This window comes from Carya illinoinensis, chromosome 7 (assembly GCF_018687715.1).
Source record: "Carya illinoinensis cultivar Pawnee chromosome 7, C.illinoinensisPawnee_v1, whole genome shotgun sequence".
Lineage (NCBI taxonomy): Eukaryota > Viridiplantae > Streptophyta > Magnoliopsida > Fagales > Juglandaceae > Carya > Carya illinoinensis.
Window position 1 is genome coordinate 6,157,538 of NC_056758.1, and position 25,312 is coordinate 6,182,849.

Below are 25,312 nucleotides of genomic sequence, written 5' to 3' on the forward strand. Positions count from 1 at the left end.
TGCTCCTCCAAATGCTCTTCCAGGGGAAGGTATTGGAAGAGTGTGTCGACAAGGCTTTATGGTATGAGCGGACCGAGAATTTCTTGTTCCCTGTGCTAGTCCAAAGTAGTTTGTCCTCCCTTCCTGCCCTTAGCTTCAGCGAGTATAGCACTCTATAGAACTCAGTGATGTCCCCCATCTCCCAATCTTGTACAGCTCTGGTGAAACTCACAGACCAAGTGATGGAGTCAGAATTAATGCACATATAATCAACCACTGAAGAACCTTGATCCAACGCGATCCTATAAAGAGAGGGAAAAGCATTTTTCAAGATCACGTCTCCACACCAACGGTCATGCCAAAATTTTGTCCGCGTGCCTCTTCCCACCTCGAACCTGCAGTTGCCAAGAAACTCATCCCAGCCCTTCCGGATATATTTCCAAACTCCCACACCATAGGCCCCTCTGACTTCATTTGAGCACCAACCTCCCCATGCACACCCATATTTGATTTCTAAGATGTTTTTCCAAAGAGCGTCTCCCTCAAGATGAAAGCGCCATAACCATTTCCCAAGGAGTGCCTTGTTGAAGGTTCTCAAATTTCGTAGGCCCAAACCTCCACAAGATAATGGGGTGCATACTTTTTCCCATTTGATCAAATGGAACTTCTTTGTATTCTCTAAGCCTCCCCATAGAAAGTCACGAAAGATCTTTTCCAGTCTATTCGAAACCCCTGCAGGCACTGGAAAAAGTGAGAGGAAATACGTTGGAAGATTGGATAGCGTACTCTTAATAAGTGTGATTCTCCCGCCCTTTGACAAGTAGATTCTCTTCCATCCCGCGAGTTTGCCTTCAACTTTCTCCACGATTCCTTCCCACATTACCTTAGAATTATGGGGGGCTCCCAAAGGGAGTCCAAGATACTTCATTGGTAATGTTGCGACTTTGCATTCCAAGATGGCAGCCACTTCCCCTAAATTGTTAACCGAGCCAACGGGGACTACTTCCGACTTAGATAAATTCACCTTGAGACCAGATACAGCTTCGAAGCAAAGAAGAAGTGCTCTGAGGGAGCGGATCTGATCCAGATCCGGATCACAAAAAATCAGCGTATCATCGGCGAAGAGGAGATGAGAAACCACCATGCTTCCACGTGTTGAACCGCCCACCGAATAACCCGAGATGAAGCCTGAAACCACTGCCCTGTCCAACATTCTACTCAGTACGTCCATGACAAGGATGAATAAGAGTGGGGATAATGGGTCCCCTTGTCTCAAACCCCGAGAGCTGTTGAAGAAGCCTTCGAGAGTGCCGTTGATCAAAACAGAAAATCTGGCTGTTGTAATACAGTGCTTGATCCACTGACACCATCTTGTCCCAAAACCATGCCTACTAAGAATATACAACAAAAAATCCCAGTTCACATGATCAAAGGCCTTTTCCATATCCAGTTTACACAAGATACCTGGAGTGCCGGTTCTGACTCTACTCTCTAGGCATTCATTGGCAATGAGGACCGAGTCTAAAATTTGCCTTCCTTTTACAAAGGCGTTTTGTGACTTCAAGATAATCTTCCCCATGACTTCGCTCAACCGCTTCGCTAGGACTTTAGAGATGATCTTGTAAACTCCACTTATCAAACTTATAGGGTGAAAATCATTTACTTCCACCGATCTTGCTCTCTTGGGAATAAGAGCAATGAAGGAGGCATTAAGGCTCTTCTCAAAATTCATAAAAGAGTGAAATTCCAAGAAAACCTTCATGATGTCCTCTTTAACAACTTCCCAACAAGTGTGAAAAAAAGCCATTGGAAAGCCATCCGGTCCTGGGGCTTTATCTTTGTTCATACCTTTTATCACACCAAACACCTCATTTTCTGCAAAGGGCCTCTCCAACCATGCGGCGGTAGTGTGGTCAATGGAGTCAAAAGCTAGGCCGTCCGTCTTGGGTCTCCAAAGGTACTGCTCTGTCAGAAGCGTCTCAAAGGAGCGGACAACATGGTTCTTAATTTCATCTCGACCCGATATAACCCTGCCATCCTCATGAAGTACCTCTATAGCGTTGTTCCTTCTATGGGAGTTAGCGACCCTATGGAAAAACTTTGTGCTTCTATCCCCTTCCTTTAACCAAAGGGCCCGTGATTTTTGCCTCCACGAGATTTCCTCCATGAGTGTGATTTTTTCCAGCTCTGAAAGTACTACAAGTCTTCTAGTCCTGTCCTCAAGAGATGACGTCATATCTACTTCTCTCTCATCCAGCTGCTGTAACTCCGTAAAGAGTTTGTCCCGCTGGTCTTTGATGTGCCCAAAGACTTCCAAATTCCATTTTCTGAGGTCGTTCTTTAATGCTTTAAGCTTTCCTGCTAAGACGAAACTAGGAGAGCCTGTGAAGAGATAAGAGGCCCACCACGAATGGATTTTTTCAACAAATCCGTCAACCTTTAACCACATGTTCTCGAACTTAAAGTATCTTCGTCCCTCCTGAAGACCTCCACAATCTAGTAATATGGGGAAATGATCCGAGCAAAGCCGAGGAAGTCGCTTCTGACACAAGTTGGGAAAGTGAGTCTCCCAGGAAGGAGAGACAACAAACCTATCCAATCTCGACCAAGCTCTTTCGTTTGACCAAGTGAAATCTCCCCCTGCCAAAGGGAGATCCACCAAGTTTAGGTCAAAGAGAAGGGCTGAGAAGTCAGCCATAGCTGAACCCAAATTAGAAACCCCCGACCGCTCGCTCGGAAACCGAGTGATGTTGAAATCGCCCCCGATACACCACGGAATATCCCACCAACAGCATAGGCCAGCTAACTCATCCCAGAGAAGTTTTCTGCTATTATCATCATTTGGCCCATAAACTCCTGCAAAACCCCAAACAAAGTCATCATCCACATTCGAGAAAGAGCATGCTAACAAAAATTCCCCGACAAAGTCCTCCACGAGATTGACTACTCGCTTATCCCACATTAATATGATACCCCCTGAAGCACCCTTAGAAACAAGAGTGGTCCATCCTGCATAAGGGCAATTCCACAAGCTTCTTATTATGTGCCTGTCAATAAATTTTAATTTTGTCTCCTGAAAGCAGATAATATCCGCTTTCCAATCCCGTAATAGGTTCTTCACTTTGAGGCGCTTGTTCGGGTCATTTAAGCCACGAACATTCCAAGAAAGAATCTTGGGCTTCATGGATCGCCAAGATTCACCCTATCCTTGTGCCGTCCTCTGCACGCGCTACCCTCTCGTGCATCATAGTTAATGGAGCAAGCAAGTCTCTTGAGTTCCCTATCCTTCTTCATTGCTGATCTAGCAAGTAAAGGTTGGCCTGATTTTATTGCGATGAGAAGAGCTTGCAACTGATCCTCATAGCCCACGCAAGACATCCCTAAACAATGGCTCATATCCTTAATCTTCTGAAAAATCCAATCTACTTGTGGATCAGCCGAAGGTTCTGTTGGTGGCAATGAGCGTAAAGGACTTGGCGTATCCCCAGGTACATACAGATCGGTTGCTAGTGCGTCTGCCCCAAATTCCTTACATACCAGCTGGAGATCAGAACCGTATAGTGACCCTTCATCCGAAGTACTCCCATCCACCGAGGAGTTGTCAGCCACTTCCAACTCAGTTTCCAGGATCCTTGAGAGTGACTTAGAGAAACCCAAAGAATGTTGAGAAGTACCGGAAGCATCACCCACGTTTGGCCCCAGTGGAAGAGAGAGTTTCATCCCTTTAGAACTGTCAACGGCAAGGGTGGAAGTCAGAATAGGAGCCGAGTGGTCGCCGGAGACCGTCGGCCCCTTCTGTGACCGTGGGGAAGGAGCGGTGGCCTGAGAACCACTGATGGAGTCCAAACGCGTGGCCTGTACAGGGGAAAAGGGCTCAGCCGACGCCTCTGGGGAAGACCCCGGTAAAACCGAGGTAACCACCGTGTTTGTCGGCTGTTTCTGCGCCGGAAGGGTGGTCGGGGAAGTCGCCGGCAGAGCCTGTGCCGGCGGGTCACAGTTAGCCAACTGATTGACATCGGAAAAAGGCTCAGTTGATGCCTTTGGGGAGGACGCCGGCAGGACCGAGTTAACCACCGTGTTCGTCGGCTGTTTCTGCGCCGGCAAGGTGGTCGGGGAAGTCGCCGGCAAAGACTGTACCGGCGGGTCACAGTTAGCCGACTGATTGGTAACCCGTAGGACCCGTGATGTGCCGGTGGATGGGTTCTCCACCCGTGTGTCCTCAGCCCGTGGGTTCGGGCTTGCTTCTTGGATGGGCTGGCCCATGGGGAGGCTCAGAGCCCCATCCATGTTTACACTAACTCCTGCCCGTGAGCTTGTGGGCCGTGGGTCATGGGCTTTAGAAGCAGCCCGTGTTTTTAACCCAAGTCCATCCCCATCCTTTGACCCAATGGAGACCAACGTCCCCTCTTTTAAACCAAGCACGTCCCTTCCCATAATAGAGACTTCGGGAACCCGCATGGATGCAGCAGTGGAAGACGTGATCATCTTGTTCAGTCCCATCACCATGCTCAGTCCCATATCAACCTTTTGCATTAATGAGGAAACTTCTTCTAATACACCAGAAAGTTGTGCTTTGACAGCCCAAAACACGCCTTCAACCTCTCCCAACTTTTTACCACTGTCAGAAAATGTCCCCACGTCCACAGAGAAAAGACCAGAAGCTTCATCCTTCATGTCCATGGCAGAACTACACCCTGCCTCAGATCCTACAGCCATGGCGTACGATTTCAAGGCATGGACAGACTTGTCATCCCGTCGCTGGACTCTTTCTGGTTGCACCACCGTGTGCTCAGCCGCCTTTTTGAGGTTATAAGCAAAGCCCTCCCAACCACTACCCTTTATGCCTTCCGGAATGATTAGAGAACCTCTTCTCCTACCATTGTTAAATTCCTCCAAGAGTAAGTAGCTGCCTCTAGAGTTTCTGAGAAGCTGCAGAGTAAGAATCCCATTACCCACCCTCTGTTTTTTGAAGAAATCATTTCCCCACCTGGTTTTGATGGCTTCTCCCACCATAGATACCACCCACGAAGCTGCCGAGCCATTTAAGAGGAGGAATATGGTCAGGCGTCTGTTCCTCTCTGTGATGCGAAAACCATTGCCACCAACCTTCGAGAAAATGAAGGTTTTTGATTCCACCGTAAAGCGTCTAAGTTCTACCATCTTAAAACTTAAAACTGTGGGCTACTGCAATATATATAACTAGACATGCATTTGATTCAGAGATCACAGAGCTCAAGAGGCTGGACACATAGGATTGCAGGTATGTGTGCGTGAGAATCAAATTAATAGTAGAAGAATTTGATGCAAGTAGTGCTACTGCCTACATAAATATTTGGAAGAAACGTGTCTTTGTTGTACCTGTGTATTAACGCGGGCTACTTTGTGTACATTCAAAAGACCGACCATGTCTTGATAACCAGTGAGGAGGTTTGCCAATTCCTTGTCCTGGTCTGTAATAAGCACCCTCTTCAAAAAAAATTTGATATGTAACTAATTATAATAGTTTAAAAGAATTCATGAAAGCTGCCATCCAACCTGGGATTGCTCTGACAGACAGCAAAGTGTCTGCCATGTGCTGCCATCGTTTAGAGACTGATGGCAAAAGAAGGGAAGGTGGAAATGTCACAACAGCAACTGCATTAAAAGACCGGATCATGCTTCTCAGAGATCTGATAAAAGAAAGCATATCCCATTCCTTTAATGGCATCATGTTAACAGAAGTATACTGATACTCAGCATTAAAATTCCAAATCAAAATAAGTCGAAAATAACAGACTTGAAAAGTGACCATGATTTTCTAGGGGATAACAAAACGCGTCTATCAAGTTTAGCAATACAACAGAGACGTCAATCAAATGAAATATAAGAGAATTTTAAAGTAGAGCTTACCAGCAAAATATAAATATACTTACCACATTGGAATATTTGCATTGTGGAGCACAAAATGACTGAATGGCAATACGACCAGTGGAGGCGATGCTGCCATCATTTCTTGCATGCCATGGAAAGGTCGAAATTCCATGTGAGAATTGAGGTTGAGGATTAAAAAGGCAATGCAATTAGTAGGAGCCACTCAAGTTGTGGGTTTTAAAAAACTATTTTTATGTCTAGCCATGGGTTTTTGTCAAAGAAACTAAATTCAAGACCCACAAAAAACAAAAAAATGTGGGAGCTTTAATGTATTCGTTAAATAGCTCAAGGACAGATGAACATAACCTGACAACCAAAATACATAAAAGAAAACATAAGTTTTATTTGGCAGCAAGGTTAAATGATTTTTTAAGTCATAGGAGCCATAAACATGGTTGCGAGAGCAAATGTTCATACGCAACCTATTATATAACATCAAGAATGCTGCTATCTATTACAGGATACAAGAGGTTTATACCACTGAACAAGATCTGAGCTCAGAATCCACAATGAAATTGTGCCAATGGAGTCAAATGTCACAATCATTTCAGCATCTGCATTCTAAAATAATTACCACTCTTTAATATAGAACGCACAAGACCAATTTTCATATAGAAGTCCTGTCTAGCTATAGAAACTTATGGCGTGAAAATTTCTATTAACAAACTTCGTTTCAAGGTACTCGACCCCACCCCTAATATTGAAGTCCTCCTGTCTAGATATATAGATATATAAGATGCCAAAATTTCTATCACTAGACTTTGTCTGAATTGTTTCAGTGTATTTGGTCAGGCTACCATTTTCAATTGAGAGAGAGAGAGAGAGAGAGAGAGAGAGAGTGTGTGTGTGTGTTTTGCCCGCAAAGAGGAGAACAAATTCTAATCAAAATTAGCACAAGAAGCCAAACTAGTGTGATGGATCTGGAAAGCCAAACTTAAAAGTAGAATTTTGATGATGAAAGTATATGGCAGCACCTAAGAAATTGTTATTGACAAGCTTACCTCTAGTATTATCAAAAGTCTGCTGATGTTCACCAAAGTACTTGTTATATTGCCAAGCAATCCTCAAACCCTCCTGCAAGTTGTGCAAAAATAGAAATCGAGATTTTTTGGTCACCCAAATCAGAAACACTTAAATAAACAAATGAAGTAAATGGAAGAAGCAGAGCACCTGTTCAGGATCGTGATCACAAGACTTATCTTTATCAACTTTGCATGACCTTGGACTAGGCAAAGTGCCCAGAAATCCTTTTGGGTCTTTGGATGGACTGGCATACAGAAGGGGTTGCTTGTGAACAAGTCCTTGAGACATAAACTTCCTCAACAAAAGCATGTGATGAGGTGCTTCTGCATCTTCCATCACCATGACTAGACTTCCCAAAGCAAACCCACCACCTAAAATCTCTACAAATAAGACAATAAATCAAAAAGCTCCTGAGATGCAGACTGCACAAGTAATTGTTAAAGCCATGATGATATCATTTTGTACAATACTTTGATCCTGAGAAAGTTGATAAATGTAGAGAATTACTGTCGAGGTCTGGTATTCCAGATGAGATAAAGACCGTGCCATTGGGACCATAATTGAGCCTGGGCATATTAGACAAGGGTATAGCTGTGAGGTTGCCAGAGAAGCTGCTTGTTCGAGACCTGCTTGTAGCGCTTATAGCCATGACTACATTAAAACTCTCTACAACATTTGAATGTGCAAAATTAGAAAAGAAGTAATTCAACACCAAAGCTCACTGATGGCAATTGTTTTCATTAGAGTAGCCATCTCCAGATTTCCAACAATACAAGTATAGACTCCAACGATCAAGGGAGAAGCTTTGTAACATGTAAAACTCATTTATTCCAAACAAATATGTTCCTCCACAGAGACGTAAATGAACTTCTCCAACATATAAAAGAAAAGAAAACTCCACAGAGTCTCAAATAATGCAACATTATCTCAAAATACTATTCAAAAGTGAAGTAACTAATTTCCTAAATAAAATCCTTCAATAGTCTCTAATACCCTTTGGCACTTATTTCAAATCACCTTGTCACCAAAGTGACTGCACTCAGAACAGAGGCCACTACTATGACCCGAGGCAGGGTCAGAGGCCATTATTGTTACCCGTGGCAGGGTCGAAAGCCACTATTGTTACCCGTGGTAAGGTCGGAAGCTACTATTATTACCCGAGGCAGGGCCAAAGGCCACTATTATAGCCTATGGTAGTGCCCGTAACCAAACCACAACAGAATCTTATGCCTCAGGGCTTGCCTATGCAATATCATATCATAACAGAATACTGACCAGATAAATATCATATAATCATATAAAATTTTCAAACTTCATATTCACATTTTATGCAGTAGAGAAACAAAGTACAAATAATTGTTCATGTCTACATCAGTCGTTATAAAATGTCACAATTAAATGTTTAGATACAAAGACTAGTTCAGAAAATAACCAAGGCTGTTTTCATAACAAAATATGCAAGTTCTTCACAAAATTAACTTCAATCAGTTTTAGGCAAGATATAGCATAGGAGCACCGCTTACTTAACTTTACAATATGCTATCTAAGCATTGAACTTGAACAGAACCAGTATCACGACCCAATCCAAAAAAATATCACAAACATTAATAACTCATACTAGTACAAGAACAACCTAAACAAATTCTATAACCCGAATGACAGCTCAATAAGAGCCAAAATCCACTCCTTTAACCAATTATAATTAATCTTGGCACTCCAAACACCCACCCTAAATTTCCGACTACCAAATACATGCACTACCAAGTTCCCTGTTTCATTTCAGCACAACCATAGAAAATGACCCAACAAAATCATTCTCCCTCTATTGGGTACCCTTGCGACCAACCTCAACTTAACAGTAACAAAACCAACAGCACATTCAACTCCACTACACCCTCTAAGAATAGTCTATTTTAGGTGTGAGATGAGATATAAATAATTTTAGATAAAAGTTGAAAGTTAAATAAAATATTATTTTAATATTATTATTATATTCAAATTTGAAATATTTAAATTATTTATTATATTTTGTATAAGAATTTAAAAAAGTTATAGAGGAAATAAAACTAAACGTTCTCGCTATCCAAATGGGTATTAATTAACATATCCCAAACTAACCACAGTTGAAATGACAACTACACGGTAAAGGGGATAACTCACCAGGCTTGAAGCGGTGTTCGACTGGACTCGGCGATGGAAATTCACGAATTGAATGGTGCCGTGTTCCTGGACTTGTGGTGCTGCAGCCTCCACTGGTTGCTGTGGCAGGCTTACCAAGGAGAGAGAGAGTTACTGAGAAAGAGAGCCGAACTGTATGCACAAAGAGAGACAGAGACAGAGACAGAGAGACGAGGATTCAGAGATTTACAGGCGATTTCGTACGAAGTCGTCAGTGGCGGAGGAGATGGGCGTCGTGGAGGGGTCACGCAGGCTCCGATGGCCTTCGTTGGTCACCGCGCTCAGCCTAATACCGAGACACTGTGAGAGGCCGACAGAGAGTTAGAGCGAGAGAGAGAGAAACGGCAAGAGAGTGAACGAGATGGAGATGTAGTAACTTGCCGTTGTCAGAAACCGAGAGCGGCGTCGCTGGACGTTCCACAATGAGCGAAGGTGCAGAGTAGAGAAAGAGAAGGAGAGTGTCGGACTAGGGAAAAAAAGGCTTGGTTGCGGCGGAGCTTTGTGGCGCACGGCTGTGCAGCAGAGCTTCACAATGTCGGTGATCGAACTGTAGATAGCGGCGCGGCATGAATCGACACGGACGGCGTGGAGCTGGGAACGGCGGCGAGCGGAAATCACAAAGAAGCGAGGGAAACGCGGGCAGAGGGAGAGAGAGAGAGAGAGCCAGAGCCGTGGGGTGCCTGGCAGTCTGCGCTGGTGGAGAGAAAAGAGGGAGAGACGTTGGGCCGTGGCTGAGGAAGGAGACTCGAGAGAGGGTTGAAGAGTGTAGGCCTCAAATGACGTCGTCTTGGGTCTTTTTGTTTTTCGTTTTTTTATTTTTAGGCGGGCTGGGTTAAACATTTGGGCTTGGGTCGGTACCAAAATATTGTTTAAAAGCAGCAACCCTGTATAAATTATACGATTTCAATTTTAACGGGGGATTGTATGCCATATTGTCAAGCAATACAATAACTTAACAGACTTTCATCGAGCAAACTGTGCAGGATTATCGGTTCTAATGTGAGACACAATTTAAGAATAACTAGTTGAGAAGTGAGAATAAGACAAACCTAGCTAGCACACCATACACAATGCTCTAGAAAGCTACTAAAAAGGAAGAACGAACAAAACGGCCTGCAATTACCCCTGAGTCGAACTACAAAAGCTACATCGAGTGCCAAGTAAGGAAGGTGGAATCCAAATAAGGAAGAGCATCCAACGCGATCAAGTCCAGCACAATAGGAAACTTTCTCTTTGGAAATGTTGCTTTGTTTTGGGAATAAATCCATTAGCTTTAATTTGCTTCATTTTGGAAAGTTGGATAACAGAATGACTATATTATTGTATGGGAGATATGAATAAAGTTATCAAGAAAATTATTATTCAAACCTGTTTGAAAGAGGCGGGTTCCTCATCAACCCCACTGTTCTTACAATTTTAATTCAATATACGTAAGGCATGTCGACTCGATTCGACGTCCTTCCCAGTCGAACCATGCTTAACACATTCCCTCGCCAAAGCTCATAATAATTTGGCATCACAGCAGATCATGGCAGATCCCTGAATCAAACACCTAGAGCAGCAAATGGTGAATTTCAGTAGTATCATGGAAAGGCTCATGAAGATGTTCAAAGAAACCAATGCGAATGTGAACTCTATTGCTAACAAAGGCAATGGCGATGGAGAAGACTCTAGATCACGAAATAGGAATGGGAGGAACAATGGTGGTTGGCAAAATGCAGCAACACCCAAATTTGCAAAATTGGACTTTCCGAAATATAATGGTTTGGAGGATTCAACAAGTTGGATTTACATGGTGAAACAATTCTTTGATTATCAACAAACTGAGGAGGTGGAAAAATTACATTTGGTTGTGTATCATCTAGATTAGTATTTTTTGACGATATACTTGTTTTTAGTCTAACGTGGGAGGACCATCTTTATCATTTATGGATGGTGTTAGACACATTGAGGGCTAATCAATTGTTTGCAAGAATGGATAAGTGCTAGTTTGGGCAAAGGCAGGTTAGTTATTTGGAACACCTCATTTTCAAAATTGGAGTGGCAATGGACCCAGACAAGGTTACGGCCATGACGAAATGGTTTCGTCCCACCACCGTGAAGGCCTTGCGCAGCTTCCTTGGCTTGACCGGTTATTACCGAAAATTTATCCAAGAATATGGCCAGATTGCATGTCCGCTTACATGAGTTCTCAAAAAAGACTCCTTTTGCTGGAATGAAGGAGCAGAGGCAGCATTCCTTCAACTCAAGAAGGCGATGATGGTTGGTCTAGTTCTAGCTCTTCCAAATTTTTCTAAACAATTCGTGATCGAATGCGATGCTTTCGGCTTTGGTTTAGGCACTGTCCTCATGCAAGATGGAAGGCCTATCGCCTACTTAAGCAAGGCTTTACAAGGAAGGAACTTAAGCCGATCCACATATGAGAAGGAGATCATGGCTCTCGTTGTTGCCATTCAAAAATGGAGACCATATCTTCTTGGAAACAAATTTGTGATATGCTCTGACCAAAAAATTCCGAGATATGTATGGGACCAAACCATAGCTACAGAAGCACAACAGAAGTGGTTAGTAAAGCTCATGGGGTACGATTTTGCTATTGGATATAAAAGGGGTCGAGAAAATTTTGCTGTGGATAGCCTATCCAGACGTGAAGAAGGAACTCGAAATGAAAACAGGACATTTGCCATAAGCATGCCGATGCCTTTGTGGTTCGACACAATCCAAGAGGAAATACTGAATGAACCAGAGTTGCAGACTTTAAAAAAAAAATATTGAATGGCGAAGCCATTGGCCCATGGAGCATCAAGCCTGGAATGATTTTCTATAAAGTTAGAATTTACTTGAGAGCCACTTCACCATTGACTAAACTCATTATCGGTGAGTTTCATGTAGGGATGCATGAAGGCTTCCACCAGACTTGGCAAAGACTCAAGGCAGTTTTTTTTTTTTTTTGGCATGGGGCGATGTCCCAAATCAAGGTGTTCATACGTGAATGTGATATTTGTCAAAGATATAAAAGTGAACTCGCCAGACCAACAGGGCTTCTTCAACCACTTCCGATTCCAATCATGTTATGGGCGGACCCTTCTCAAAAAAATGTTATTTATGTCGTTGTTGATCCCTTCTAAAAATTTGCTCATTTCATGCCCTTCAAACACTCTTCACAGCAATAGCAATGGCTCAAGTCTTCTTCGAAAATATTTTCAAATTGCATGGACTTCCTACTTACATTGTTTGTGATAGGGATCCCACCTTTATGAGTAAATTTTGGCAAGAGCTCTTCCAGTTGTAGGGAATTAAATTTAACTACAGTTCCTCATATCATCCGCAGACGGATGGTCAGATGGAGGTGGTTAATCGCACCCTCAAAATGTACCTGCACTGCTTCACTAGCTCCACACCTGTAGCATGGGTCAAATGGCTACCTTAGGCCGAGTACGTATATAATACAAGCATCCATTCCAACACAGGGCGATCTCCCTATGAGGTGGTTTATGGCAAAGCACCTCCAACATTGCTCACATATGTACCTGGAACGGCAAGGATAGAAGCTGTAGCACAGACACTCATGGAGAGGGATCAACTTCTGAAGGACATAAGGCTGAAACTGCAACAAGCTCAAAACCGTATGAAGCTGCAATATGACAAGGGACATCAAGAGAGGAGCTTTCAAACAAGTGACATGGTTTATGTTTGGTTACAACCATATAGGCAGCAATCTGTGGAAAGGAGGACTACAATGAAGTTAACAGCTCGATATTTCAGTCCATTTAGAGTCTTGGAATGAATTGGACCGGTGGCATACCGACTCTAGTTTCCTGAAGGATCACACATTCACCCGGTGTTTCATGTATCTCTGTTAAAACTAAAATTGGGCAAGCAAGAATCAATAGCTACGGAACTCCTTGAGGCTGCACTCACATCCACTCCAGTCCAATCGCAAGCTATCTTAGCTGTTCGTGGCCAAGGGACCAATCCAACTGAAGATACCTGGGAGAAGATGACTACTATCAGGTGGCAGTTTTTCGAGTTCACTCTTGAAGACAAGCGTCAATCTGAAGTGGGGAGGGATGATGTGGATGCTAAGTAAGGAAGGTGGAATCCAAATAAGGAAGGGCATCCAACGCGATCAAGTCCAGCACAATGGGAAACTTTCTCTTTGGAAATATTGCTTTGTTTTGGGAATAAATCCATTAGCTTTAATTTGATTCATTTTGGAAAGTTGAATAACGGAATGACTATATTATTGTATGGGAGATATGAATAAAGTTATCAAGAAAATTATTATTCAAACTTGTTTGAAAGAGGCGAGTTCCTCATCAACCCAATTGTTCTTGCAATTTTAATTCAACATAGGTAAGGCACGTCGACTCGATCCGCTTCCTTCCCAGTCGAACCACGCTTAACACGTTCCATTGCCAAAGCTCGTAATAATGTCATCCTTTTATAGTAACCAATGAGAGGAGAAATCCGTGAAATGATCATCACGAGTGATATATGTTTTTCGTAACAATACAATACGATGAAAATAAGAGAATAATTAAATAATTAAATGTACCAAATATAAGAGGAATAATAAAAGAAAATTGTAAATTAACTACACGTGATATGAACGTCTTGCAAAATGATATAATATACTCAAGATAAGAGAAAGAGTAAAACAACTAAACGGATGGAAAGGAAGGGTGATATGATTAAAAAAATGAATTACAAATCCTTATTATTGATGTAAGTATCTCGTTAGGACAAAATTTTTCTCCAATGCATCTATTAAAATAACAAGTATCCATAATTAGGGATGAAAATTTATATTCGTGGCTTGTATTCGTGTTGTGTCAAGTCATGAGATTAGACTGCATTGATCAAACCAAATCCAACCCGTTTAATTAAATAGATTACACTTAAACACAATCCATTAAACAGAGTAATGCTACATACAATCATGGAGTGCATTAGCGGTATGTAATCATCTTTAAAAAGAGCATGGTCCACTATTAAAAATTTAGTTTTTCTTCATATAGATCTTGTATTTACTCTTAACTTTTTTCAAATAAATTGTGTAATGTCTGTGCACTTCACGATTGTAAATATCATTTCTCATTTAAATAACTGGTGACACAATACGACTTGCTTAATCCATTTAATAATTAACTTTTATTGTGTTAACCTGGACATAACCCATTTAATCATTTTCAACCACCTATTTCATATAAATGGATTGAATTAACCTATATATATATATATATATATATATATTATATATATATATATATCTCTCTCTCTCTCTTTAACGCAATTAATATAATTTCATATAAATATATGGATAACTATATAAATCATTCACAATTACAATTGAATTTATAATTAAATATTTTATTATCAATATCCAAATCAATAATATATAACAAAATTAATATTTTCATAAAATAAAATTACATATTAATAATAATTATAAAGCTTAATAATTTGAGATATTAAGTAGATATCACATTACAACAATTAAAAAAAAGGCATATAATACCAAGTATTTATGAAATTTGAAAATAGAATTTATTCATGTTATACAGATTGATTGTAGGTTTTTTAGGTTGAACCGTAATTAATCCATTTATTAATCCCTTCTTATTAGGTCAATTCATTTTGACTCAAACTCATTTATATAAAATTCAAAATTGCTTATTTCACATTGGATTCACGGATTGTTTACATCATATATTACCACATATATCCATTAAGCATGCACGTCACAAGCACCTACGTGCTCTTTTAAAAGTTAAGTTAAAAAACAGCCATGTGTAAGACTGTTCATCTGGGTCGGATTTTACCCGGCCCAGCCCGGAACCCGGATAACTGGGTTTTCGGTTATGATTTTCGGCCCGGATTTATCCGGGCCGGAACCCGCATTTACAGAAACCGGATGCAACTGGTCCGGACCCGGGTATAAAACTGGGTTCCACATTATACCTAGTTAACAACCGGGTTTGTTTATAATGCCCAAAACAAACGAGACTCGTGACTTCGGTCTCCTATCTCTCTCTCTCTCTCGTTAGGAACTTAAGGAGAAATATGAAACCCTAACCTCCCTCCGTGACATCTTCCCACCGTCTCTCTCTTGCCGTCACTGCTGGCCGGACTTCGATCAGTAAGTCTCTCTCTCTCTCACTCACTTAGGTAACCCTCTATTTCTCACTTTGATAACCGTCTCTCTCACACTTCGATAACTCTCTCTCTCTCTCTCTCTCTCTCTCTCTCTCTCTCTCGATCTCGATCTATGATCAATGCCTTTGAAAAAATCTCTTGTAGGTATAAAGTTTATGCTGTTATTTTTTGGGTTGTGAAAAAATAGTATTTTGCTAGATCTGTTCTCTTTGTTTATAAACGTGGGGGTTTTATTTTTTGGTCTGTTTTGTTCTATGATCAATGCATTTGAACAAATGTGATGTGGGTATAAAGTATATGTTGTTATTTTGCTAGATCTGCTCTTTTTTGTTAAACATGGTTTTTTTTTTAGCGTTTTTGTTTTGATTATTTTGTTTCTAGTATTTTGTTTCTTCTATACTTTATCTAAAGAAGATAGTATTTGTATGAGATTTTTATTTTTGTTTTTTCTGCTATATGGCAGTGCTCTGCATCTTTTCTGATATAGATTCTTTATGTCGCTTTGTAAAGCGTAAATGCTATGCATTTAATCAATCATCTCTGTAATATAGCTATTTGTTTGGTAGATAAAGATTCCTACTTGTTCTTGATGAATGCCTGAACCCAAGGCCTTGTACAACATACGTTCAAAATAAACAAACTCATATATAGCTTGATGTTATCTCATCTGTGATTTACATGATATGATGCCTAGTGAATGAATGGCATGGAAACAGAGAGTCAGAAAATCCTATTGCCATGTGCTTTGCAGAATTCTACAGTACATATTATGTGTTTTGATGGAATAACTTTGAAATTTTCTAATGAAAATTGTTCGATTAGAATCTTTATGACATATGTGCATATGATAATTTCACGTGAGGTGTTGGGTTTTGACTACTTGTGACACAGTCCATTCATTGGTTTGATACATGCAGGGAATTGCAAAGACATTGGTTAGAGCTGCCATTCAAGAGGTTTGAGATGAGATATGGTGACATAAAGAAAATTGAAAAGAGAGTAAGGCGTCATTTCCATGATGATATTACTGTGATCGTTATTTATCTTGACCACCAAAAAGGTTCCTCGAATGGAAGATTTAACCGCAATACGCTTTCCTGCACTAATGCACCAGTTGACATCTTCTCCCCAAATGCAGATGAGGCTGAAGATGATCTTCTTCACCCAGTTTTGTAGAGAAACAAAACCCTTTGAGGCTGAGGACTATATCATGCGTTCTTCTATTTGTTTGTTCTTTTTATTTTTTATTTTTTTCTGGAAAGAAGGTTTGAATATAGAAAGTACAGTCCTATTGATAATCGAGTTTGATGGATGCTGATGGGATCAAGCTGCCATAGGTTATGCAACTGAAGTTCTAGCTGCAGTTCTAACTGAAGTTCTGCCTTAGGTTGTTGATTTTGCCTCGTTTGAGTTGATTATAGTAAACCCCAGAGGAAAGATTGTTGCATGCATTTTACATGATAAATATTTTGGCTTTATATATTAAAAGAAATTATGCTTTTCAATATCTTTTCTTGAAAACATTGTTGTAGAATATAGGCTTTTTTAAAAAAAAAAAATTATGCCTACCAAGTTTTCAACAATATCTCTTTTCTTGAAAAAATTTAGTAATATATGTTTATGTGATTTTTTAAAAAAGGGGGGGGGGGTTTATCCCGGAACCCGGATTCGACCGGGTTTTGGCTCGGATTAAAACCCGGACTAACCCGGTTCGGAACCCGCTCCGGATTTTAGATCCGGGTTCCGGACTGGGTATACCCGGATACCCGGTCCGGTACCTGTTTGAACACCCCTAACCATGTGTCTTAATGTTTTTTTTTTTAAAGTATGTGTCATACCCAAAAACAAAAAAATCAACGAAATGTGCTTCTCACGTGCTTTAGGCACATGCAAAATTTTTAAGGCTTGAAAACATTAGGCCTTTTTTAAAAAAAAAAACAAAAAGAAAATAAAAATAAAAAATAAAAAATAAAAATTCCCAACTACAGTAAGTCATGGATATTCTTTAAAATATCAAAACGGACCAAACTATAAAATTATTATTCCATAATAACAAATATTTTGCTACTCTATTACACATATCAAATGTACCTGAGAAAAGCTCATGCAAATTAGGTAGGGGTTTTCAGCTTATCTTTATTTATATTAATGAATGTAACTGATGAAAAATGATCATAAGCATTTATATATAAATAGGCCAAAACCCTTATCCACTGTTTTCTAAATGTTAATTCCTTCCATTAAGGAATGTAACTGTTGGTTTTTAAATAAGTAGTATCTTTATTTTAATTATTCAAAATTTTTAATATAAATATAAAACTGTTAAAATAAATATATATAATATATTTGAAAGAGTGTGGCACGCAAGTCACCTTTAAGTCAACCATAAGGAGACGAGTTCTTTCAATTTCTTGCTCATCATGGCCATACGATATGGATTATAAATGAGAGCCATCAATCACCTACACCAAGAAGCTTTTCTGATTCATCTCAATTTTCACTTCCATCTCTCTCCTGAATTTGTCTTACTAAAAAAAGAAAACAAATGTCTACACCATCATCATTAACAGTAGAAGAAGAAAAAGAACAACCAATGATCAAGGTGTATGGCTGGGCAGCAAGAGATTTCTCTGCAATTCTCTCCCCCTTTCACTTCTATAGGAGGTAGGTACTGATAATATTGGATAGATGATGTTCTTTCTTCTCTCTAAAAGCTACTTGTAAACCCAGAACAAGATTGTGAGGGGGGAAAATCCCAAAGCCCAAGACCAAGCCCAGCCCACCTGGTTAAGTGCTAGAGGATAAAAATGGACAAGATGAGAGATGAGGCATGGGGTGTCAGGGGAGTGCAGGAAGTAGAGGGCTAGACGCCTGCATGGTGTTAGGAAAGCATGGGAAGCAGCAGTCAGAAGGCATGGGGGCTTTAGAGGAAAGGATGGCACGCTGACAGAGTTCTCACTTAAAAAGTGGAATTTCCTTCTTCCTCAGTTTCTTTTCCTTCTTCTTCAACTCCACCTTCAACCTTTGGATAGAGGACTTCGACGCTGGTGTTCTTTTCTAGTAAATGTATCCATAGCTTTTCTTGTATAGTAAGATATGAGAGGCCATGAGAAGCTGTAAATAAGAATATTATATTAAATTTCTCCTCCTCAAATGCTCGTGAATGTAGACACATGACAAACCACGTAAATATGTATATCCATCTCTTTATTTTCTCTGCTCTAATTTCCCTTTTGCCGCCACGAGTGTACACACTGCACCAGACCATCGTCGAGGCACCAGGCCACGTCGTTCGAGGCCCGTATCGCCTCAATGGACCGAAAATGACTCTTTCTCCTCTTTTCTGCCTGTTGTGCAATTTTTACAGCATCAACAAAGATTGTACAAAAACAAATTACAGTGAATCGCTTGCGTTTCATGTACAAGATTAATGGGAAATCACCAACGGCCTATGGAATTTGCCACACAAACCTTATCCTCCTTAATGATGAGGCAGGAATCACCAACTATCCAATTATCCCTGCGTAAACTTTTCTTGTGTCTATATAAATGTATATAACTATACATATGCTTGATATTTATTTATTTATACATATGTATATATATATAGATGCTTGATAGTTATTTATTTATATATATATATATAATATGTTTGTGTATCTGATGCAAATCCAAATTGATAGTGTCTATATTAGATTCTATGTTGATTGTACTGAACTAATTTAAGAAAGTGAATCTGCACAAATATGGCAAGAAAGCTGGCTTAATCTTCCTTGGATTTGGGCAATATCCGTTGTTTTTTCCCAACAAATCATCTAATTACGTCCATTTTTTTAATTTTAGAAAATATTCTGTTTCAAGTTCTAAAAATGATTCTGATTTCGATTTTAGCCGAAGTTTTTGTAGGATTATTATTTTATTATGTATTTAATTTTTATGCAATAATTTATCTTTTTCCTTTTTGGAAATATTATGATAGTTTTGAATTTTAAAGCTATTTAATCCCAGCTTGTAGGCTTCATTAATTTCAGATTTTACCATTAATCAATATTTTTCATAATTTTTTCACTATTTTGCATATTTTGTCAATCTCAATTCTTAATTTTTGTTGATTAACTAGTTTTTAGAATAATTCTTATTATGCTCGTGTCAATGTGTGTCCAAATTATTACTATTTGGTTTATATAGGCATGAGATTGTAGGTGAAGTGATAGATGTTGAAGGTAAAAAAATTTAAAACAAGAGATAAAGTAGGCATGGGTGCATGGTGGGGTCATGCAATTCATGCGACAATTGCACATAGGACTTAGAAAATTATTGCCCCAAAATGATATGGATCTACGTTGGGTACAATCACCAGGATGGCTTGAAAACATTTGGTGGATATTCAGATAAGCTTGTTATGGATGATCATTTTTCTATGTTAGTCCCAAATAATCTGCAACTGGATGGAGCTGCCCCACTACTATGCACAGGAATCACAATTTACAGCCCCATGATGCATTTCAGACTTAACAACCCCGAGCAGCATTTGGGGGTGGTGGGGCTGGGTGGCCTAGGTCATGTGGCCGTGAAATTTGCCAAAGCTCTAGGAATGAAGGTAATAAGCAACTATCCAAACAAGCACAATGAAGCATTGGACCGAAATATATCAAATAAGAAAATGAGTTTTTTCCTTTAATATGTAACAAAATTTCTCGTAATTTCATTCACAAATTATATCATTTAAGCACAAAACATTTCTTAATTTTCAATTTTCAATTTTTTCATCCAATAATTACCTAATCGTTATTGAACTACAAAAATCAATACAACTTTTACAAATTAAAAAAAAAAAAGAATATTAAAAAATTATATTCAAACAATTTTTTAACTTTATAATATTTTTGTTCAATTTTTTTCTCTTATTTCTTAAAACACAATAAAAACAAGTTTATTTAAATCATTTCATTACTATTCGTGGAAGAGATGTTTCAAGTGTCCAAACATGTTTGAGTGAAAGAAGGCGGCATGATATTAATTATTAAAGGTGATTCGACGTTAGAGCTAGGCCGCCTGTGTTAAGAGCATTAGTAGTTGGCTAGCTAAAGTTAAATTTTAGCCAAAGAATAACTAAAGTATCAAATCAAGTGCAGTAGTGGGCTCAACAAATAAACAATGTTTTTAACTTTAGATCATATGGCTGGCCAAATTTGTTGAGCTAAAGGGGCTAGCAAATATTATTTTTAGACTAAAGAATGATCTTCTCGAACGCCAACGCTAAGATTTGTTTTGATTATTCTCTGTTTGATTCTTCTATACTTGGATGGTGCAATTTTATTTTCTTTTATCACTTCTTTGTTTGGTTGCTAGGTAAGATATCAGTGCAATTTTCTTTTTTAGCGGGTTGCGATTTTTTTTTTCTTGATTTGGTGCGATTTTGTTTGTAATTTGTTTATTAGTATTTTCCCTATTAAGCATCATTTGATCTTGCCCTTTTCTAATTTGAAAGTTAAAAATTAATATTTTAATAGAATAGTGAAAGATTTGTTGAGTCTATTATTTGGTGTAGTAAAAAGTGGTTAGCTAAAATCTGTAAAAGTGAATTTTCTAACCAAATTTTAGCCAAAGTTTATTGAGGCCATTACTAATACTCTAAACATATTATTACAAACTCATAAAGGTTGCTTAATTTCTCCTTATTCATATAATTTGATAATATTGTACATATGAACATATCAATACTCAATGATAACATAGTGTACTGTAGTAGTACAAGTTGTAAATATATATTAATTATATATATCTGGAATTATATAAATAAGAGTTATAAATAAGATAATTGAATTATATTTTGGGTTGAGCTGGCTTTTTAAAAAACAAAAACAATTTCTATGCTGAAATTTGCGTTTTGGTTGTGTCTGGCTATTTCATTTCGAATTTTCATTCACGTTGTATGTAGTCCCGCGTTCACCCCTCTCTCTCTACCTAGTGCCCCGCATCGCCGTTCCCTCTGCCCAACACCGCCTCGCGTTTGCCCCTCCCTCTACCCAGCGTCGTCCCACATTCGCACCTTTGCTCGCGCTTCAGTTAGCTAGTTCGTGTGATTTTTTTTTTCATCTCCCCTCTGCTCAGCTTCATAGGTAACTCTACTAAAATTTTCCCTTCCGTATTAGTGAGTACTGCTTGTGTACTGAGAGAGGTGAAAGGAGGGCAAGAAAGTTTTAAGTTTCTCTTTCGTAATCGATTTCTTCCTAAATACGTTTATTCTTTGGTTCAAAGTTATGTATGAGATAGCTGCTTTTTTATGTAAACGAAAGGAAAAAGTAATAAGATTTTTTTCTGAAAATACTTCATAGAACTAAAAAGGAAATTTCTTCTGCGATGCAAAGACGTTTGGATAGTTAACAGGAGACAGGAGTATTTCTAAGTTGGGATTAAGATGGGAGTTTGGCTATCGGTGACTACTTACATTATCTCTGAGGCTAAAAAAGGTATCAGACCCAATTTGGAACTTTATGGGCCGCCTACCGTTTGGAATGTACATCACCCGAGTGAAAAAGATAGAAGAACGTGCTTTGAAATTATCCCAGAACTTTTTTTTTTTTTAGAATTTTAGATAGCTTAAATACATGCAGTAGTTATGGAAGTTATGTAACTACATGTAGTAGTTGTGGAAGTTATTTGACCTACTCTTAATGGAGACGGTTGGTTTAAATACTGACTATTTTATTTTAAATTTGTAGAAGCAACAAATATAAGAGCCAAAAATTTCTTCTTCTTTTTGTTCTATTTAGAGCTATTATCCAAGTGATGATATTACAACTACATTGATTATGTCTCTCATCGCTGAGCTGGAACACTTTGCCAAGATAGCAGGCAGCCAACCAAATAGTTTGAGATTGCATGGAGTTTGGGTCAAAAAGGTTTGAACTTTGTTCATCAGCCTTATTAATTTGTCTGTCTCATTCATTCCTAGCTAGCTCTGATATTTTTTCAAAATTGTTTTTTATGAACTAAAAAAATGTATAGTGATCTTATGAGCACAAAACTTGCCCTGATATTTTTTTAGCATGAGAAAAAACACCCATCTAAATCATACAATCATTTTATCTGTGCTACCTTGGTGCCCCAAAAATAAGATAGGCTTATAGCCTTAAAAAGTTATCCCCCTAATTTCTGATAAATTTTTTTCAGTCTAATATTTGAGCATTTAACAGCCTAAAAAATTGTCGCCAAGCGTCTTGCTTAATGCCTAATGCTAACTTTTGTAACCAATATCCCACCTTGTGCTTGATTGGATTCAAGATTCTCTTTGGGGACTTGAATCTTTGCTTCAAAGATATTTCGTTAGAAATAGTTGCAATTTTGCATCTGGGTTAGATGGTCCCCACTAGACTATAATGAAATGAGTAGGTTGCCTGCATTGCTACATTAAGCATCCAAATGATCTTGCTTCCCTAGATATTGTTATTTTTACTTTACTGGAGTTACATGAAGGAATGCACAATGTAGAAAGTGTAGTGATTTTTGTTCTTTATTCAAGCTTCCTCTTACAAATTCCCACCAACTTCTTCTTCTGCACTTGTGAGAATTAAGGCTTAATTTGACTCAATGTAGAGACGTGAAGAGTTAGAAAGGGTGGTGGAAACAAAATGTTCAGACAAATTTGCAGTAAAATATTCAAATAAATTTGTAGTAAATTATTCAAACAAAATTAAGGCTTTTTAATTCCCTCTAAAATTCATTAACCTTTATAAATCTATTAGTTGCAGTGTAACTTTGGCCTTCAAGGTGACTACTTCTGCTTTAAGTACTTTCTCTTGGCATATATTCAAACAACACTCTGAAAAAAGAAAAACTTTTATAACAGTTGGAGAAATTAACATGTTGAATAAGAATGTCAAAACTGATGTAAATCATTATGCAAAATCTATTGCAATTCAATGTTTGGTGAAATTTCATGACAACGCTTGTTTGCTGCTATATGCTTTTAGGATTAAAGGTAACCCCGGATAAGCATATGCAAAGAGGATATGTGACTGTCTTCAAAAGCATATTAGAGAATAAAAGATTATTATTATTGAGAAACGCTATATCGTGAATTAGTTTAGAAAAAAAGAATAATGATATTGCAAACAGATGAAAGGAAATAAGTTGTGGTGATTCATAGGAGAAGGAAAATAAATAAAGAGAAGGTGCTTGGAACAAGTAAATAGAGGTAAAAACATCCAGCAAACTTGATGTAAGACTATTCTTTCTCCTCTCTTTTCAAGTATATCTTCGGTTTCATGAAAGTAAGAAAGAAAACTGAAATCATTTGTAGTCCTTCAAAGAAAACTGAAATCATTTGTAGCCCTTCATTCTTAATAAAAATAAATTCCATCCTTTTATTTCTTTATCTGTCTTCTGGACAATTAGATGGTTAAATTTCAAGGCACTGAATTATATTTTCTCACTGGAACCCGAGATGACATCAGATCCAAGTATTTTCATCATGCTATTTTCACTATTATTATGGTGAAGTGTGAGACCGATGTTATTGCAAAAGTCTATTAATCTAGAAGTTTTTCAATGAAGTTGGGTTCCAGGCTTATTATTATCTTATTAAAATGGTTGTATTTCAATGGTCTACAACTCTAGCCAAAGTATTTAATTTGCTTTCTAAATTCTATACCCTTGCAATTGGCAGATGCCACTCAACCGGATATTTTGAATAATCTTATTATTTTGTTTTCACAGGACCAAAAGATTTTATACTAAATCAGAAGACATCCGCCCAGAAGTTAGCGATAGTTCAAGTAGGTAGACATTGATGGTCAAAGCTTTTCTTGTTTAACTATTTTTTGGACAGTTGTGGAGATGCATTTGGTGCTGAATATGTAGATTGTAGACTAGGCTTTATGTGTATCCAGTTTGTGCTCTGGAGAGATGCTGTGTTGCAATTTTTGTTTCTCCTGGAGAGGTGGAGATGTTGTGGTGTTGTATGTAGACTAGGGACTTTGTGTGTATCCAGTTTATGTGTTTTGGAGAGATGTTGTGTTGTACTTTTTGTCCCACTTGGAGAGGTTGCGGACATGTTGTGGTGTTGTACATAGACTAGGGGCGTTAGTAGCATGATCCATGTGTACCTTGTGTATATATTAATATGTACTTGGCTTACTATACTGTGATGAATATAACAACTTTATACGAAGTTATGAGTAATTTGGTTTTGTGGAGATATTATGTGTTCCTACAAGAACTACTTTAATTTAACTTCCTATGTACATGTTAACGCGTTAATTATACAGGTTTTCATTACCAACTTGCTAACCAGACCCATGCAAACTTTCTTGTATTTGATAGACCCACAACAATTCAAATAAATTATTTGCAAGATCAAGACCAACATTTCACAAACAAGATAATATACGTACTCCATACCAGAAGGTTATTGTAAGCAACCAACATTTTCATACACATAATTGATCCATACATACGGATACCTCATTTTGTTACATCATAACTAAAACATAAGGGGAGCACCATTACAATTGATCCATTAAAAAACCATCTACTTCATACAATGTGCTATTTATATTATCTTAAACAAGCAAACACTATTATAAATGTGACAACCCAGGACAAACATAATAATTTTTCCTTTTCCTTTTCAAGATCTCTCTCTCTCTATCTCTCTCTCTCTCTCTCTCTCTCACACACACACACACACACACACACACAAACATGATCTTCCATTCTTCAAATTTCATACTAGGGCAGCAATATTTCATCCCATGTCTTCCAGAGCACATTCTCTCTTGCACGAATGTTCTCCTCTAGCTTATGAAGTATATCTACCCGTACGAAGAATTCACATCTCACTTCTCTCTGCAGACAGTACGAATATTTAATTAACATGATAAAGTACACCCCAATGTCACATTTAATTAACATGATAAAGTACATCCCATCTAATAGGACATCCATCAATTAAATGTTACATTTGCATACGTTTCCTAACAGATACGCACCAAAACAAAAAAAGAAAAAAGACACCTACTTTACCAATCGGAGTGGCACGAGATAACGTAAAGGAGCA

General features: G+C 38.5%; 2 protein-coding genes across 11 annotated transcripts in view; both read right to left on the minus strand.

Annotated features, from left to right (window-relative positions):
* Positions 1 to 3,012: 3,012 nt before the first annotated feature.
* The window catches only part of LOC122315536, a 109,424-nt gene continuing 87,124 nt past the window's right edge, over positions 3,013 to 25,312 (minus strand). For all 9 annotated transcript variants that reach the window (XM_043131498.1, XM_043131497.1, XM_043131499.1 and 6 more), the window contains 4 exons: positions 5,892 to 5,970; positions 5,515 to 5,674; positions 5,338 to 5,429; positions 3,013 to 5,085 (listed from right to left, as the gene is read on the minus strand). In XM_043131498.1, coding sequence (XP_042987432.1) covers positions 3,160 to 5,085; positions 5,338 to 5,429; positions 5,515 to 5,674; positions 5,892 to 5,970 — 2,257 coding nt within the window. In that variant the 3' untranslated portion in view covers positions 3,013 to 3,159. The remainder of the gene's footprint in view (positions 5,086 to 5,337; positions 5,430 to 5,514; positions 5,675 to 5,891; positions 5,971 to 25,312) is intronic.
* LOC122315540 lies at positions 7,276 to 9,945 on the minus strand. 2 transcript variants are annotated; one of them, XM_043131514.1, is made up of 5 exons: positions 9,472 to 9,945; positions 9,281 to 9,390; positions 9,073 to 9,181; positions 7,420 to 7,538; positions 7,276 to 7,292 (listed from the first exon to the last, which is right to left on the minus strand). In XM_043131514.1, exons 1-4 carry the CDS (start codon positions 9,928 to 9,930, stop codon positions 7,488 to 7,490), a joined length of 729 nt encoding a protein of 242 aa, XP_042987448.1. In that variant the 5' UTR covers positions 9,931 to 9,945; the 3' UTR covers positions 7,276 to 7,292; positions 7,420 to 7,487. The 2 variants fall into 2 exon arrangements, with proteins under 2 accessions (XP_042987448.1, XP_042987447.1); XM_043131513.1 differs by lacking the exon at positions 7,276 to 7,292 and having other exon boundaries at positions 7,420 to 7,550.

What these genes read in the sequence shown, in the direction of transcription:
- LOC122315540 (XM_043131513.1), bottom strand. Translation starts at nt 9,930, where the DNA reads ATGTTTAACCCAGCCCGCCTAAAAATAAAAAAACGAAAAACAAAAAGA. An exon ending in GCTCTCGGTTTCTGACAACG is followed by an intron (nt 9,391 to 9,471) that starts GCAAGTTACTAC and finishes GGCCTCTCACAG; the next exon opens with TGTCTCGGTATTAGGCTGAG. An exon ending in GACTTCGTACGAAATCGCCT is followed by an intron (nt 9,182 to 9,280) that starts GTAAATCTCTGA and finishes CTCCTTGGTAAG; the next exon opens with CCTGCCACAGCAACCAGTGG.